Consider the following 17,940-nt stretch of genomic DNA (forward strand, 5'->3'; position numbering starts at 1 on the left):
AGGTTTTATTAAAAGTTTGATGGATGTACAATTCTAAAAAAAAACATATCAAAACATTTTGCAATTCAGGGGGGGACAAACTGATTGATATACACTAATCAATAAACATGAACAGACCCAGAAGGGAAAATGGGGGAAGAAGTAATAGGAAAGAAAGACGAAAAAGGGAAAGAACGACAGGGAAGGGAATGACAACACTAACAGTCAAACTGATATTAACAAGATACTAATGACTAAGAAAAGAGGGGGAAATTAGCAGTTGAACGCATCTTTAAAAAAGAAAACATTTTAACTTGCTTTTGAAACTGTTGATAAGACGATCGTCCCTTATGTGTATCGGTAATGAATTCCATAGTTGTGGAGCAACGACCAAAAAAAATATATTGCCTTCGGGTATTAATAGATTTCAGAGTAGGAACGACCAACAAGTGTTGGTTATTAGATCCGAGTGATCGGGTGGGAGTATAGGGTATTAAGACACGCTCGATAAGGGCCGGGGTTTTGTGAAGTTTCGATTTAAAAGTTAATAGGCAGATTTTAATCTAATCTAATCCTTAGCTTTGTATACCGCATCATCTCCGCGTTCGTAGAGCTCGACGCGGTTTACAGTAGGAGAAATAGGAAGGAACTACAACAGAGGGTTAGAGGTAGAAGTGTGAAGAAAATTTAGAGGATTTGGGATGCCAAGATATAAGAGTTTCCTTGATTCCTAAGTTGGAGGGAGACTTACATTTTTTGAGAAAAGCCAGGTTTTCAGATGTTTGCGGAAAACTTGGAGAGAGCTCAAGTTCCGAAGAGGGGAGGTAAGGTTGTTCCAGAACTCAGTGATTTTGAAGTGGAGGGAGGTCCCTAATCTAATCTAATCCTTAGGTTTGTATACCGCATCATCTCCACGTTCGTAGAGCTCGACGCGGTTTACAGTAGGAGAAATAGGAAGGAACTACAACAGAGGGTTAGAGGTAGAAGTGGGAAGAAAATTTAGAGGACTTGGGATGCCAAGATATAAGAGTTTCCTTGATTCCTAAGTTGGAGGGAGACTTACATTTTTTGAGAAAAGCCAGGTTTTCAGATGTTTGCGGAAAACTTGGAGAGAGCTCAAGTTCCGAAGAGGGGAGGTAAGGTTGTTCCAGAACTCAGTGATTTTGAAGTGGAGAGAGGTCCCTAATCTAATCTAATCCTTAGGTTTGTATACCGCATCATCTCCACGTTCGTAGAGCTCGACACGGTTTACAGTAGGAGAAATAGGAAGGAACTACAACAGAGGGTTAGAGGTAGAAGTGTGAAGAAAATTTAGAGGATTTGTGATGCCAAGATATAAGAGTTTCCTTGATTCCTAAGTTGGAGGGAGACTTACATTTTTTGAGAAAAGCCAGGTTTTCAGATGTTTGCGGAAAACTTGGAGAGAGCTCAAGTTCCGAAGAGGGGAGGTAAGGTTGTTCCAGAACTCAGTGATTTTGAAGTGGAGGGAGGTCCCTAATCTAATCTAATCCTTAGGTTTGTATACCGCATCATCTCCACGTTCGTAGAGCTCGACGCGGTTTACAGTAGGAGAAATAGGAAGGAACTACAACAGAGGGTTAGAGGTAGAAGTGGGAAGAAAATTTAGAGGACTTGGGATGCCAAGATATAAGAGTTTCCTTGATTCCTAAGTTGGAGGGAGACTTACATTTTTTGAGAAAAGCCAGGTTTTCAGATGTTTGCGGAAAACTTGGAGAGAGCTCAAGTTCCGAAGAGGGGAGGTAAGGTTGTTCCAGAACTCAGTGATTTTGAAGTGGAGGGAGGTCCCTAATCTAATCTAATCCTTAGGTTTGTATACCGCATCATCTCCATGTTCGTAGAGCTCGACGCGGTTTACAGTAGGAGAAATAGGAAGGAACTACAACAGAGGGTTAGAGGTAGAAGTGGGAAGAAAATTTAGAGGACTTGGGATGCCAAGATATAAGAGTTTCCTTGATTCCTAAGTTGGAGGGAGACTTACATTTTTTGAAAAAAGCCAGGTTTTCAGATGTTTGCGGAAAACTTGGAGAGAGCTCAAGTTCCGAAGAGGGGAGGTAAGGTTGTTCCAGAGCTCGGTGATTTTGAAGTGGAGGGAGGTCCCTAGCTTTCCTGTGTGGGAAATGCCTTTTAGCGAGGGGAAGGATAGTTTTAATTTGTGGGAGGATCTGGTGGTATTAGGGTTTGAGGAATTCCAAGAAAGAGGGATAAAGGGAGGGAGGATACCATATAGGATTTTGAAAGTTAAACAGGCGCATTTATAGTGGACCCTGGCGATTATCGGAAGCCAGTGGAGCTTGGCCAGGAGCGGGGAGACATGATTTATCATTTATTCGGTGTCCTACTGGAAGCCAATGAGATTTTTCAAGAAGTGGGATAAGTAACATGGTCAAATTTCTTCGCCTTCCAAGCGTTTTGAATAAGCTGTCACCGTCTAATCTCTTTCTGAGGGATTCCTATGAACAGAGCATTGCAGTAGTCAATTCTGGATATGACCAGCGAATGGATCAAGATATTGAGCGACTTGGGTTCTACCATTTGGAAACCGAACGGATTTGTCTTAGTCCAAAGAATGTAGATTTGACTACACCGCTAATGTGTTCATGAAAGGATAATTTCTGATCAAAAATGACCCCCAGTATCTTCATTGAAGTGACCGTTTGCAGAGAAATACCAGCTAATGTAATGGGATCTTTAAGATTGATTCCCTCGTTCCAAGGAAAGAGCATTACATTGGTTTGTGTGGTTTTTTTTTAAACGTTAAGTGCCAACCTATTTATATCAAGCCAGTGATGAATTTGATGAAGCTTTTCGTTAATGGAAAGAATTTCGGCGGGATTTTCCGGATCGAGGGGATGAAGAAGTTGAATGTCATCTGCGTAGGCAAATGCACTGAATCCTATCGAGGGCGTGGAGGAAACGGGGCTGGCTAATGCAGTGGCAGAAAAAAAGTTTATGTACACAGAATTCCTACACGCTCTTGCTTTCTTAAAAATTCCAACCTGCTTTGTAGCCACTGCTAGTGTGCTTAAAATACATATTTGGTATAATACTTAGTATTCAATAGAGAACTGAGTTTATTTAGCAGCACAAAGTCCATGTTCAGGCTGACCCTGCCTTCCTACAATATGGCAATTCTCAAGGGGGGGGGAGGCAGTTAGGGAAAGAGGCAAGGCCCTGTCCTACTAGCAATATTTAAGGCCCAGTTTTCCCCACTTTATAAAAAAAAACAAAAAGAAAGAAGTGCTTTAGGTGCATGTCTGCTATAAAAGGAAGGCAGAAACTCTTCCCACGTCCATCGTCGGCCCTCGTGCCCCACAGTGCGGTTCTGCATGGTCCATATCTGCTGAGCTAGTCTGGGCTTCGTGGTAGAGCTCTCTGGTTGTTCCCAGGACACAGCTGGGATTTTTAGAGTCCCCTTTTCTGCTTGTACCAGGGTTCTTCAGGTTCTGGTCAGGGGAGGTTGTCGCTCTTCCCCTTATCCCCAATCATTGCTTAAGAGGGCACACCTCGACTTTCAGCTGCTTAGAAGCCCCCTAGGAAGAAGAAAAAATAAGTGATTTCTGTCTCTTGCACCGTCTGCCCCTGTATTCTAGGTAAGCGGACGCCATCTCACGGTATACGATGTCCTACTTCTAGAACTCGCTACACTTAGAGCTGGTCTGGTCCCAGAGCATGGAAACACGACCGAGAAAAGAAGCAGCCCAGTTTATCCCGTCCACCCCGCTCCACGGTTCTTCCCTCTCCCTCAGAAATCCTCTTGTGTTCGTCTTTTGCTTTCTTCAATTCCAAAACAGTCGTCCCTTCCACACACCCACCATCCTAAGTTCTTGAAACTAGGTCCTTCGCAGCCCAATGTCAGGCTATTTGTTTAAAAATGCATCTAAGCCCACCCATTGCATATCTACGTGGAGTATGATAATACATGCATTATAAATATACTGTATATAAATCCATGATAGTCTTTCTGCAGCTGCTACAGCTGATAGATGAGGGGAAGGGAGAGGGAAGGGAGAGTACGGGGGGGAAGGGAGAGTACGGGGGGGGAAGGGAGCATGAGCTCTGCCATGTGCAAAATAATAGAAAAAATTCAAACTATTTATACATAAAAGATGACTTTTGCAAAGAGACTGAAAACCTATGACCCTTAAGAGTCTCTCCTCTATGCTTTTCTGTCATATCTCGATCCCTAATGTAATGCCAGTCTCTTCTTAACATGAAAATTGCATTGAACTCCTTCGGGGGTAGATTACCGATTCATAAATATACATGTTATGTAAAAAAAAAATCAATCAATACAATTAGCAAATTAATCTAAACTTCTGCCAGCAGACTCTTAAATGCAGTCCAGTACAGCCACCTTTTAAGAGTGCTCGAGAAAGCTCAGCTCACACCTTCAGGTGGCCGAGGACAACACTAGAGTAGGAAACACATTTGACTGATGCTGTAGAGAAGGCCCTTTTGCCACTTTAACAGAAAGGCCAGCCCTAGAGATTCATCAGGCCCTGGGGGAACTTCTAGACAGGTGCTGAAAAGCAGGAACTCTCTCAAGGCTCTGGTACATTTTAGAGAACTGACCGGAGATGGGGATTTCGTGAAGTTCATCCGAGTATAGAGCAGCGCCGCAATGTCGCTCTTTCCGGCTTCCAGCGCCACTGACAGAGCCGTGCTACCATCCTGAAATGAGAAGCGGGCGTCAAGAGGCAGCGGCCACCACGCGGCGTACGGCGGCAAGGTCGCGATAACGGCACGGCAATCCAGGGCCTCTACTCACGTTATCCATCAGGGCGATGTCGCAGGTGGGCGCAGCCAGCAGTAGCTCTACAATCGCCACGTGCCCGTGTTCACAGGCACACATTAGGGCCGTGGAGCCGTCGTCGTCCTGCAGGTTCACATCCACTGCGCAGCTCAGCAGCGCCTTCACCACGTCGCTGCGTCCGTGACTGACGGCCAGCATCAGAGCCGTCTGACCTGCCTGGAAGGCACAGAAAGAAGAAAGGAATGTAAGACGAACTCGGCACCAGAGTAATCCAATTTCCCTTCCCAAAAGGGCAGCAAGACGAGACATGCGGCAGCCCCCAGGTCAAAGACCAGCGCCCTAACTGAGACTAGGCCTACCTGCGTACGTTCTGGTTCAGCAGGAAAATATCATCTTCCTCCTCGATACGACTTGTGATATACTCAAATGTCTCAATCATGTCTCCCCTCTCCCTACGTTCTTCGAGAGAGTACAGCTGCAATTTATTCAGCCTCTCCTCGTATGAGAGATCCTTGAGCCCCGAGACCATCCTGGTGGCCATACGCTGAACCGACTCGACTCTCAGTACATCTTTACGGTAGTGTGGCCTCCAGAATCCAGTCGGGTTTTCAGGATTTCCCCAATGAATATGCATGAGATCTATTGCGCATGCACTGCTTTCAATGCATATTCATTGGGGAAATCCTGAAAACCCGACTGGATTCGGCCCTCGAGGAGGGACTTTGAGATCCCTGTTACGAGAAGGAATTCAGAACCAAATCACTTAGACCAGGGGTGTCCAATGTCGGTCCTCGAGGGCCGCAGTCCAGTCGGGTTTTCAGGATTTCCCCAATGAATATGCATGAGATCTATTAGCATACAATGAAAGCAGTGCATGCAAATAGACCTCATGTATATTCATTGGGGAAATCCTTAAAATCCGACTGGACTGCGGCCCTCGAGGACCGACATTGGACACCCCTGACTTAGACTTTTATTCTGTTTACCTGCTTGAAAATGTTAAAGGAGGCGACAGAGTGGATTGTCACCAGCTCCGAGGCCTTACAGTAAGCTTTCTGTAAGCTACTACAGCTTTAGAGAAAGGTGGGTAGCAGTGCCAGCGGGCTCAGGAAGAAAACTTCCCACCTACATAATATTCAACGGCAGGTGGGAATCATAACCCCTGTATAAATTTCTGTGCACGGTGGCAATTCTCCTCTCCCTGATGCCCACATTTTAAATCCAGCCCTGGGCAGGGTCAACATGCAAGGCAAGCTGGAAATATCAAGTATTCTCCTACTACTTTGCAGTGCTGGGCAAAGTCAGGGACATCCCCTAAACGTTTGCCCTCCACAGCTATCCTATCCTTTCACTTAAATAGACTTTTAAAATGCTTTGAGCTGTAGAGTTTTCCCTCTGTCTGGCAACTCCACTTTTACTCTTAGCCAACTTGTTCTGGTCCCTGGGATGTAGGGGGAGGGGGGAACAGGTGGAGGGCTCACCTGGCTGGCTTTAGCGTTGACATTGCCGAGTTTTAGCAGTTGCAGGACAGTCTCCAGGTCGCTTTCAGAGTGGAGCGCAGCCAGCGCCGTGAGCATGATTGGGGTGTAGCCTGCTTTATTCTGTCTGTCCACGTCACAGAAGCCTGGAAAAGGATGGACGGCAGGGGTTAACTAGTATTTTATTTTATTAGAGGAGTGCATGGTATTAGACAAAGAGAAAGCTTCCGAGTAGAGAATGACACGGGGGACAAATTTTTCTCCGTCCCCGCAGGAACTCATTTTCTCATCCCCGTGAGCTCTTTTCCTGTCCCTGCCCCATTCCTGCACGCTACGTCCTCATCTGCACAAGCCTCGGACACTTTGAAATCATAAGTGGTTAAGGCAGAGCTTACAGGAATGGGGAAGGGACAGGGACAAAACTCGCAGGGAAATTGAGTTCATGCGAGGACAGGGAAAAATATCCCCATGTCATTCTCTATTTCTGAGTAAAGGAAACCACAGGATACAGAGCAGTAGCTGGGGGGTGGGAGAGAGAAGGAAAGAGGGGCATCAGAGGGAGAGACAGTCCAAGCAGCAGTAGTGGCTTTTACCAGTGTCGAGAAGCAGTCTGACAATGGGGAAGCTCGACTGCGAGACGGTATAGTGCAGGGCTGTGTTCCCGTTTCCATCCGCCATGTTGACAATGAGTTCCAGCAGCTGGGGGGACATGGCTCCGAAGATGGCCAGGTGATGGCGAACCACTTCCGGGTCAGCCTCTTTGTGGCGCAGGACCTGCAGCCAGCCCTGCACCACAGAGGAGTACGCGGCTTTCTGTGGAAGAGACACAAAACGGTTAGTCCTCTCACACCCGTTCCGGCTTTCAAAATCTCCTGTGGCCTTTAAACGAGTAGGAGCAGCAGTGAACTCTAAGGGATAGATTTTGGAGGACCCCAATGAAAGAGAAGGATAGGCTGGGGTGGGCATCATTGTGAACTCCACCAATATGGAAGAGGAAGGTGGTGGTTAACGGTACCCCCTCCAATACATCGGAGGTGACCAGTGGAGTGCCACAGGGATCGGTCTTGGGACCGATCCTTTTCAACATATACATAAGAGACCTGACTCAAGGGCTTCAAGGTAAAATAACACTATTCGCCGACGACGCCAAACTATGCAACATAGTAGATAACAGCACCTTACCCGACAGTATGGAGCAGGACCTGCTCTTATTGGAACATTGGTCCTCGACTTGGCAGCTGGGCTTTAATGCCAAAAAATGTAAGGTCATGCACCTAGGCAGCAAAAACCCGTGCAGAACTTACACTCTGAATGGTGAGACCTTAGCTAGGACTGGGGCAGAACGTGATTTGGGAGTAATCATTAGTGAAGACATGAAAACTGCCAAGCAGGTGGAGAAAGCTGCATCCAAGGCTAGACAAATGGTGGGATGCATCCGTAGAGGTTTCGTCAGCCGGAGGCCCGAAGTCATAATGTCCCTGTACAGATCCATGGTGAGACCTCATCTTGAATATTGTGTTCAATTCTGGAGACCACATTATCAAAAAGATGTGCGGAGAATCGAGTCGGTTCAGCGAATTGCCACCAGGATGGTCTCGGGACTCAAGAACCTCCCATATGAGGAAAGACTGAATAAACTGCAACTATACTCGCTCGAGGAACGTAGAGAGAGGGGGGACATGATTGAGACTTTTAAATATATCACGGGCCGCATCGAGGTAGAAGACGATATATTCTTTCTTAAAGGACAGACTGGATGGACCGTTGGGTCATTATCTGCTGTCATTTACTATGTTACTATGTAGAAGTTATAGTTTGAGCACAAATCATTGGTTTATCCCAATGTCTCAAATTGTGTGCCACAAGAGATTGCAAAAATATACTTTAGTTTTAAAAACTCCAATCATCACGTACACAAATTTCTGTCAGTGTTATGAGCGTCTGTGTGCGCGAGGATACAATCGGCCATTCAAGCGTCATTTTTTGACGTAATTGGTCCTTGAAAACTAATGGCAAGCAATTTCATTTTGATTTTTTTTATGCAGTAGTTATCCAGGCCTGAGCAACAAAGCAATCAAGGCTTTGTTACCGTTTGGATCTTATCTTTGCGAATTTGGATTTTCAGCTCTGACAGAAATTAAATTAAAAAAAAAAATAAAAAAATAAGAGAACATGACTGCAGACGGTGAATGATGAAATGTGTGCTTGCTTGTTATCGAGCCGCGTTTTGAGTTAATTTGCACTCAAAAACAAGCACATCCATCGCATTGATTAGCAAGTCTATTCTATCTACTTTAGTTTCGCCCTTGTTACAATTACCCATACATTGCTTAAAGAACTGTAAATAAATTACTCTCAAATTTAATTTTTTGTTGGTTTTGCAATTTTATCATTTCAATTATAACGTGCCGTGAAAAAAAATTTGCTCCATTTAGTGTGTCAGAGCTAAAAAAAGTTCGAGAGACACTGGTTTATCCTGCCACTGACAGCAGCATTTCTAAAAAAAAGTGTGTGGTGTGATCTCCTCATGCCTCTCAGCTTCCTGTGCAATTAATATCTCTTTCCCTTAATAAAATACATTAAAAATGAAAGCTGTAGCTGAGCTATGGTGGGAGAGAGGCAACAGCGACTGACCGACTGCACAGAAAGTTCCAGAGGCTCCCTCGACTACCTTGCAGAGGATAGGGAATAAACACTGTTCTGGTTTATCAGAGCTAAGGGGGTACCACAGACATGCACATGATCCAGGGGCGATGAGACCCTCACCATCTCTGTATCCGTCAGAGAGTCACGGTTCTCCAGATATTTCTGCAGGGACACACAGGCCGATAGCAAGTCTTTGCTGATCTCCGCTCTGCGGACAGAGGAAGGAAATCTGATGAGTGGCTGGAAATTCAGCCAGTCAGGAACACAGCACTAATAAGATTCTGGGTTCTGTATCTACCTGTAATGGTTATACACTTGAGTTGGGATCATACCATAGGGCAATTTCTATATTTGCTGAACTCTCTTTGCTAAACATAAACACATAAGACTAGCCTTACTGGGTCAGACCAATGGTTTATCAAGCCCAGTGGCCTGTTCTCACAGTGGCCAATCCAGGTCCCTAGTACTTGGCCAAAACCCAATATTCCATGCTATTGATCCAGAGCAAGCAGTAGCTTCTCTCATGTCTTTCTCAACAGACTATGGACTTTTCCTCCAAGAAATTATCCAAACCTTTCTTAAAACCAGAGAATTCAACCGCCATGTTGAAATGACCCAGCAGAATCTTCATCTCCTGGAGGGGGTCTAAAGACCAGTGATAAACCTCTAAATCCTGGGATTTCATGACAGTAGAAACAGATAATGGAGGCAAGACCTATTGCTTTCTGCCTCCCAAGTCCCACACCCTCCATCCTACTAATGTCCACCGCTTTCACATCATTCACTCTGGTGGTAGGACCTACGATCTACGCAATAGAATTTTTCATGACGTTTCGAGGAATAATTATACCTTGCTCCTAGATGCTTACCTCTTCTTGCCTTCATGCTCTTCCTTCCCATGGGAGCTTTCTACTGCTAGGGATATGAATGAAGACGCGGCTGCTGCCTCCGCAGGCAAGAAAGATGGAGGCGATAGGGTGCACATGGGCGAGTATGCCGTTACTGTGGGCGATACAGATGAAGAGGATATGCCCTGTGCTGCCGATTCAGATGGGAATGGTCTGGCCTCCTCTTTGCAGAGCTCCGTCCTCGTGTGTTGAGGTTTCCTCTCGCCGGGTTCCGTGGGCGCCAGCAGAAGGCCCTCGCTGGCCTCGTGGTATTCGCTCTCTGTGCTGTCGTTGTCAGAAACGTTTTCCAGCGTGCTAGAGTTCTCAGAAGATGTGGACTCGTACCTAGAAGGGAGAGGACAGGATAAGCTAGTTGTGCATATCATGGTGTGCCCTGTGGATTGGTTACTGCGGCACCAGGAGGCCATGTTTGTGGAGCATCAAGCAATGGATTCCAGGTCACCTATCTCATATTGGGCTTTATTAACCGCCTTTGTGAAGAAATTCACTGGCCCAGTTGTTTTCACAGCTACACGTAAAAATAAAATGTTTAATTCTAGTCACAAGGTGTTCTGTGAAAACATGCCATTGGCTTCTGATTAGATACAGGATTAAATTTAAGGTATTATGTCTAGTACACAAGCCTTTATATGGCAATTCTCCAAAACAATTAACATCTCTTAAGTATTCCAGCTAATTTGGTCCCCTGTCTCAGAGCCCGTAGCGTTCTCTTGAATTCTTGATGCTGGAGCTCTCAGGGGAGGGGGGGTATGTTTACATTTTCTGTTTTTTGTTCATATGTCCCCCCTCTTTTACAAAACTGTCACGGTTTTTAGCATCGGATGCGGCGGTAACAGCGCCGACGCTCATAGAGTTCCTTCGAGCGTCGGAGCCGTAACCTCCGAGGCCACTGCTAAAAACTGGGCTTCGGTTTTGTAAAAAGCCTTCGTGAAGAATCAAGGCGAATGGATTTCTACTGCTGGTTATCGTTGCACTTTTTCTCCTCGTATTATTGATACAAAAGTAATAAAAATTTTGGAAAGAAATATTTTCTGGTGTCGCCATGAAATTTCCCACCCCTGATTTTCAACGGATGCCCTCTTGATGCCCTCTTGTTGCCCTCTTGTTGCCCTCTTGATGCCCTCTTGATGCCCTCTTGATGCCCTCTTGATGTCCTCTTGATGCCCTCTTGTTGCCCTCTTGATGCCCTCTTGATGCCCTCTTGATGTCCTCTTGTTGCCCTCTTGTTGCCCTCTTGATGCCCTCTTGATGCCCTCTTGATGCCCTCTTGTTGCCCTCTTGATGCTCTCTTGTTGCCCTCTTGATGCCCTCTTGTTGCCCTCTTGTTGCCCTCTTGTTCGTATGTAAACCGCTCAAAACTTATGGCAGGGCAGTACTATAAGAATAAAGTTTATTATTATTAGTTAGGGGGGGTCACATATCACACTTACCCTCCGTTCACCCCCAAAAATTGCAAGTTCTTCCTGGTGGCAGGAGAATCCCCACCGTCCTCCTTCTTCTTTACGAAGCCCTTGATGGCTGTCTGGCACGAGGCTGTAGTGGATAAAAGCGTCGGGGACAATTGTCACTACTATTATGTGTGTGTCGATTATAAATAAAGCAACCATAAACCTGAAGCTAGGAGAATGGCACAGGGACAAATTTTTCCCCCCGTCCCAGCAAGAACTCAAATGTCACTGTCCCTGCCCCATTCCTGCAAGCTCTGCCTTAACCGCACAAGCCTCGAACACATAGGATTTTAAAGTGTTTGAGGCTTGTTCAGATGAGGACGGAGGTTGCAGGAATGGGGCAGGGACAGGAAAAGACTTCACAGAGATGGGGGGGGGGGAAAATTTGTCCCCGTGTCACTCTACCTGAAGCTTCTTCACGCTGCTTGTCTACAAACATGGACTGTGGTATGAAAGTCCTTATCTGAATAATGCACAGAAGACAGGAGACAATTACAAAGGGTTTGGACCAAAAAGCACAGAAGGTGGTTTGCTAGCTAGGACTGGCAAAAGACAATATTATTCCCTCTTTCTTCTCTCGCTGCAGAACTTCTAATCTCTCACTCCTGGCTCAGAAGATGATTTTCCACCAACTTGCTTCATGTTTTCCCACTGCAGTAGAGACCACACCATGGCCCGCCAGTAATCTGGGCGGGCCTCTGCTTTGATTTCACACAGAGAAACTTCCAGTGTCCCCTTCTCGCCCCTCTCTTTCCCGCTGTCTGTTTGAAACTGCTGCTTGTCTCCTTCCACACTGTCAGCAAAGTTTTCCTTTCAAATCATTTTAAGGAAACAAAAAGGCTTTTTTAATTTTTTTAAAGCGGAAATTGTGGTAGCACTCGAGATAACCACAGCAGTCAGAGTGAGAGGAATGGAATCCGACTGTAACACACATGCAACGGATTCCCCACAACTAAGAGTCCTTTGCACTTATCCCAAGTCAATTTTGCTTCCACCCCCCTCCCCTGGGGAAGGCATTCCAAGCGTCCATCCTCTTGTGATCCTGGCAGGGTAGAGGAAGCAAACAGCCTGCGAGTACAGACTACATTTCTGTAGGCCAGGATAAGTAATTAGACTTCCATTGGGTCATAATGTTCTTTACTAGGTCATCTCGGTTTATTCCCTGGGCACCATGAGGCCAAAAGGCAGCCATTCAAGCCCCCGGGCGGTGTTTAGAATATAACGCACCCACTGTATATAATGACAACATTTGAAAGATTTGTATTATATTCCCTATCAATGATCAAATGACCCTCACTCAGACCACAGCTTCCACCTCATCACTGTCTTATAGCAGCGATTCCCAAACCTATCTTGGGGGACTCCTATGATATCCGCAACAAAACAGAGAAATATGCATATATATTCTATTTCATGAATATCCATTGTGCTTAACCTGAAAGCCTGTCTGGCTGGAAGTCACCGGAAACAGGTTTGGGAAACACCGACCTACAGAGAAAATATTGAGCAATTATTCAGTAGCTGTACCTTGTTGCGTGTTCAGGCCTCCCTCACTGCTGCCTCCACCCCCATCTCCATGACGGGTGATACTGATTTTCTTCACTGTATGGTGAAAGAGGCTTGTGGTGGGGCTGACGTGGAGTGGGAATGATGTCTGCATCACCTCATCTGTTCTGTACACCACAAACGGCTCTGCTCTGGGACAGCGGGCAGCTATCTCAACCTCCGATGGGTCTCTTGTTGTCAAGGCCTTTAGGTTGGCATAGGGTTCCTTATTCTCCAAGTTCTGAGCCCTCTGGGGCTTGTGGTCCATCCCTGTGGCAGTGCTTGCTGCAATCTCTGGCTCCTTACTGATCTGGACGACTCTCACTGTGTCCACTTTGATGGGGACTTCTTGATGCTTCCATACACTACCCATGGAATGTTCTCTCACCCCACCAGTCCCATCCTCACTAGTACCGTACCAACTTGTTGTCTGGAGTCCAACGTCAGCAACCTCTTTACTTTGTCTAGACTGACTTGTCCACATTTCATGCTCTTCTCCATTTGTCATGCTGCTAGCATCTACCGTTGATGGCTTGCTATCTTTCCTACTGTCCATCACTTGCTGCTCCAACCTCTGCTGAGCTACCTGGAGCTCACTCAGTGCCTTCCTCAGCTGCTTCTCCAGCACAGCTATCTTGGCCGACAGTGTCTGAATGACCTGCTGTTGCTTGTCCATCTCTGCTTGGGTTCTCAGGGATGAGATCCCCAGATCCTGCTCTTTGACTAAGATTCCTATGCTGCTCATCTCTGGTGGACTTCCTGAGGCCATGTCCACCTTTTGTACATCACTCTTTCCAACCATTGTACTTTCCTCTGTACCAACACCTACTGACTTAGCTTCTTTTCTCTGAACTTGCTGGGAGCTTTGAACTCTGGATCCTTCTTGGTTGCTTTCTGGTCGTATCGTCGTTGGTGAGAGCACCTCGTTCCCTCCACGATCTTGATCTTCTTCTGGAATGTCAATGTACAGCTCTCCTCTAGATTTACTCTTACCTAGGTGCCCCAGGAACTTTTGGCTCTTCAGCTGGACACTGAGCTGGCGCTTCTCCTCCTGGAGGACAGAAATCTTCACCTGAAGGACTGGAATCATCTTCACCTGTTCCTCTAATTGCCGCAGCTTCTTCAGAGCCACTGCCATCTGCTCACGGACATGCTGCAGATGAAGTGGAGTTGGGGATACTGGAGTGGACAGCCCTGAGCTCAGAGGGGTAAACTGGCCTGGAGCCCCAGGCTGGGAGCCACTAAGGGAAGACAACTTGGAAAAAGACTGATTCAGGCCAGCTCCTACTAGGGAACTTGTTGACCCAGACCGACTGCCTGGCAAGCTTCCTAAGTTTGTAAATTTTGACTTGCTGCTGTCTCCCGAGTCTACATGGTCTTCCTCCAGCTTCTTTTTGGCATCGAGGAGGGTCTTCTCCACTCTCGCATTGAAACCAGTCATAAGGGGAGCTCTGTTCTCCAGCCCATATGCTGGGTAGAAACCCCTCCCACAGTAGGAGAAAGAAGAGTGTCTGCTGTCCATGCTGGCGTTGGAGCAAAGGGACTCTGTTGAAGTCCACCAAGAGCCAGTGTAGCCGTAGCCCTTCGGGAGGGAGCTGTACCGCGGCCTCCTGTGAACAGGGATCCGTTTGATTGTGTGGCCTTTTTCAATGTCGTCCACATATTTCAGGAAGTCCAGGTCTAAGCGGTAACCATAAGGAGTCTCCACTGAATACTGCTCTTTTCCTCCGAAGGCCGAGGGAGAGGTAGGGTTGGATTTTCCTAAAAGACACAAGCAGTGGGAAGTTAGGTTGTGTTATCAGGAAGTCTGAAACAGAGAAATTGATGTAATAAGTTGTGTAGTAGTATTATGTACTGGATCCCAGCGTTTTATTTTATTTTTTAACATAGGTTAGGAAAGTATGTCTCCTTTTATCAAGCTGTGGTCAAGGTTTTTAGTGTGAGCTGATGCGGTAAGTGCTCCGAAGCTCACAGAATTTATATGAGCATTGAAGCACTTACCTTACTAGCCCACGCTAAAAACCTCCAGCGCGGCTTGATAGGGTGGAGGGGGAGGGAGTTTATAAGTTATTCTCAATGCTGTTAAGTTGTGTGCAAATTAATGTGCCCAAACATGGAGACCACACCGGTCACCAAGATATGAGCAAAATAAATAAATTAAAATATATATTTTTTTAAAATAAAAATGATATCGGTAGCACACATATTCATCACATACACTGCACGTGCATTTCAGGAATGTCAAATGTTCACCGTTTCTGCGTCACTCTGTCAAAACCCGACCAGTTTCAACGTTTGGGATCTGCCATCTTGAAGAAATATGCAATCAGCCCACACTCACACTGGTCACCTCACCTATAGGACGTCGTCACCACCTCATGTAGTGAGGGGGAGAGGCCCCCCCTTCCCTTATATCTCTAGTTGAAGTTATTGCTCGCGACGGTCAATGTGCTCCTCATGACCCCGGCGGTTCTCACTCTATGCACGGCGCCCGGAAGTGATGTCAGCGGGAGAGCCGACGAGGTCGCGAAGAGCACATTGATGACCGCCGAAAGCAACAACTTCACCTAGAGGTACAAAGGAAAGGGGAGGGGAGGAACGGGAAGAGGTAGGGGGGGGCTGGAAAGAAGGAAGGGTACTGGTGCCCCCACTGACATAGCGCTCAGGGCGGACCACTCCCTCGCTCCCCCCTTTCTGTGCCACTGATGTATTCTAACCTAATCTACAATTTGTGAGTCGCTCTACGTTTAAATAGGTTCAAGGCGACGTACAATATGAGGTTGGCAGAAATAAGGCATAGGAGACATGAGGGGGAGGGAAGATGAGTCTTCTAAGGGAAGTAAGGGGGAGCCATTACAATAATCCAGACCAGATGCACTGAAAGTTAAATTCCCCCCACCCCCACCCCCGAGCCAACAAAATACCTCCATGTGCGTAGACTTCTGAAGTTACTTGGTCAACAGGCCTGGAAGGTGCTACTGGGATCGTTATCTTGTACAATTTTCATTTTAGCTTCCTTTCATGTTCCCATTCTATTTTTAGTTTCTGCTTTTTCTTCTCTCTGTATGTAGTACTGTATTTTGGTCAGGACAATCCTTCCCCCCCCCCCCCCCCCCACCTTTAATGGCTTCACCATAAGAGCATAAGAATTGCCATACTGGGACAGAGCAAAGGTCCATCAAGGCCAACAGTTTCCAACAGTGGCCAACCCAGGTCCCAAGTACCTGGCAAGACCCCAAAAAAGTAAAACTGATATTATGCTGCTTATCCTAGGAATAAGCAGTGGATTTCCCCAAGCCATCTCAATAATGGTCTATTGACTTCTCTTTTAGGAAATTATCCAAACCTTTTTTTAAACCCTGCTAAGCTAACTGATTTCACCACATTCTCTAGCAAAGAATTCTAGAATTTAATTACACATTGCGTGAAGAAATATTTTCTCCGGTTTATTTTAAATCTACTAGTTAGTAGCTTCATTGCATGCTCCCTAGTCCTAGCATTTTTGGAAAGAGTGAACAAGCGATTCACATCTACCCTTTCCACTCCAATCAGTATTTTGTAGATCTCTTATCATATCACCCCTGAGTCATCTCTTCAACCCCATTTGCTGTGCATCTTGGTTCCCACAGCCCTTGGCTAACCCCACCTACGACTTGCTCCGCTTCAAATTCTGAATTTTCCGGTTTGCTCTTTTGCCCAGTGACCTTACAGAACATCGAGGTGAAGGAAACGGGGGATGGAGACACGTACCTGGGAAAGCTGCCGACTCCATGTGTAGAACTTGGGCCATTTTGACTTGTCCTCTTCTCTCTTGCACACTCCTGTGAGAGCAGTGAAAGGTTCAGGGAGAAACAACCTGACTGGAGCTAAAAAGAAAAAGATGATAAAATTAAGTCGGGGTGCGTGGAACAGACTACAGAACTCATCCCATGTGATGCTCAGAAAGGAGGAGACAGTTTTGCCCACTTATTCAGAAATCCTTCGATGCAACCAAAACTTCTTCCCATTTGCTTAAGAAGAGGTTCTCAGGGGTGGGGTGGGGAGGGTCACAAGAGTCTCACATGCTCAAAATGTGAAGACTCATTTAATCGGGCTGTGCTCCAGGGTTTATTTTATTTTTTTTACACATGGAGTGCATCACAAGTATCCAACTTGGCCACATTTTAAAAAAAATTATCTGGAATCACTGTGTTAACCATTTAAGAGAATGTCATCTAAACTCCTACTTATTACCCTACTGAAAACTGGCCTCAGATATCCCAATGCTGGCACCATTGATGTAAAAAAAAAAACAACAACAAACAAACCCATAATGAAATGTCTGCTGTATAAACTGGACCGTTCTGCGCATGTGCGAAAGTCGCTCTCACAGCGATCCATCGGACAGGAGAGACTGAGATTACGGTGAACCTCTGCGCAAATCATTTGCACGCAAAACTTGTTAGTGAATCAATAGTTCTTTTGGAATCGGCCCAAAAATCGGATCGTTGCGGAACCACGCGGCACTACTGTAGTGCATCTGGCCCCTTAAATCCCAAACCATGCACCATGCTAAATTGATGCTGTAAAAAGGTGGTGTCTGAGCACAGTAGGCGTCGTAAGTAGGGGTGTGGGGATGTGGTCCGCCCCGGGCGTGGTCTTCCTAAGGGAAGGGCACCCCTCCTCTCTATGACACACGCCTCGTCTTCCCCGTACCATTTTTACTTCCCCGGCGCAAGTTTGCTGCCCGCATCGGCGTTCCCTCCGACGTCTAGGAAGTGACGTCAAAGGGCGAGCCGACAACGACACGGGCATGCTGGAGAAACTAAAAGGGTACGGGGAAAGGGAACCCCTTACTATGCCATCGTCTGTACAGCCAGCCCTGCATCAGAGCGAGAGAGAGTCTTATAAAACCGTACTCAAGCCAAGTTAAATAAACGCTATTTAAGTCATGGCACAACAATGGGGAAGGGGGAAAATACGTAATGCAAGCAGGAAGCTGGTTTCATAGTCCAGTAATAGCCTATGATTTGAGTTATTAAAAGAGCTACTCTGGAGTTTGAGTAATGGAAAGTAACAACCGTTTCTGCGCTGAAAAAATTAGTTTGCTGAGGAAAAGAAAAGAAATTGGCACACGAGCTTTCAGGATACGAGTAGGGTTACCATATTTTTCTCCGGGAAAC

General features: G+C 46.2%; 1 protein-coding gene across 7 annotated transcripts in view; it reads right to left on the reverse strand.

Moving 5' to 3' along the window:
* Nucleotides 1-2,685: 2,685 nt before the first annotated feature.
* The window catches only part of KANK2 (KN motif and ankyrin repeat domains 2), a 48,766-nt gene continuing 33,511 nt past the window's right edge, over nt 2,686-17,940 (reverse strand). For 6 of the 7 annotated variants that reach the window (XM_033925044.1, XM_033925043.1, XM_033925049.1 and 3 more), the window contains exons 2-11: nt 16,529-16,644; nt 12,761-14,539; nt 11,216-11,318; nt 9,747-10,109; nt 8,998-9,085; nt 6,825-7,044; nt 6,235-6,377; nt 4,769-4,969; nt 4,573-4,671; nt 2,686-3,530 (exon numbers count right to left, since the gene is read on the reverse strand). In XM_033925044.1, coding sequence (XP_033780935.1) covers nt 3,483-3,530; nt 4,573-4,671; nt 4,769-4,969; nt 6,235-6,377; nt 6,825-7,044; nt 8,998-9,085; nt 9,747-10,109; nt 11,216-11,318; nt 12,761-14,539; nt 16,529-16,568 — 3,084 coding nt within the window. In that variant the 5' untranslated portion in view covers nt 16,569-16,644 and the 3' untranslated portion in view covers nt 2,686-3,482. The remainder of the gene's footprint in view (nt 3,531-4,572; nt 4,672-4,768; nt 4,970-6,234; nt 6,378-6,824; nt 7,045-8,997; nt 9,086-9,746; nt 10,110-11,215; nt 11,319-12,760; nt 14,540-16,528; nt 16,645-17,940) is intronic. The other variant, XM_033925050.1, reaches the window with a different exon arrangement.

Source organism: Geotrypetes seraphini, chromosome 16 (genome assembly GCF_902459505.1).
Source record: "Geotrypetes seraphini chromosome 16, aGeoSer1.1, whole genome shotgun sequence".
In the NCBI taxonomy this organism is placed as follows: domain Eukaryota; kingdom Metazoa; phylum Chordata; class Amphibia; order Gymnophiona; family Dermophiidae; genus Geotrypetes; species Geotrypetes seraphini.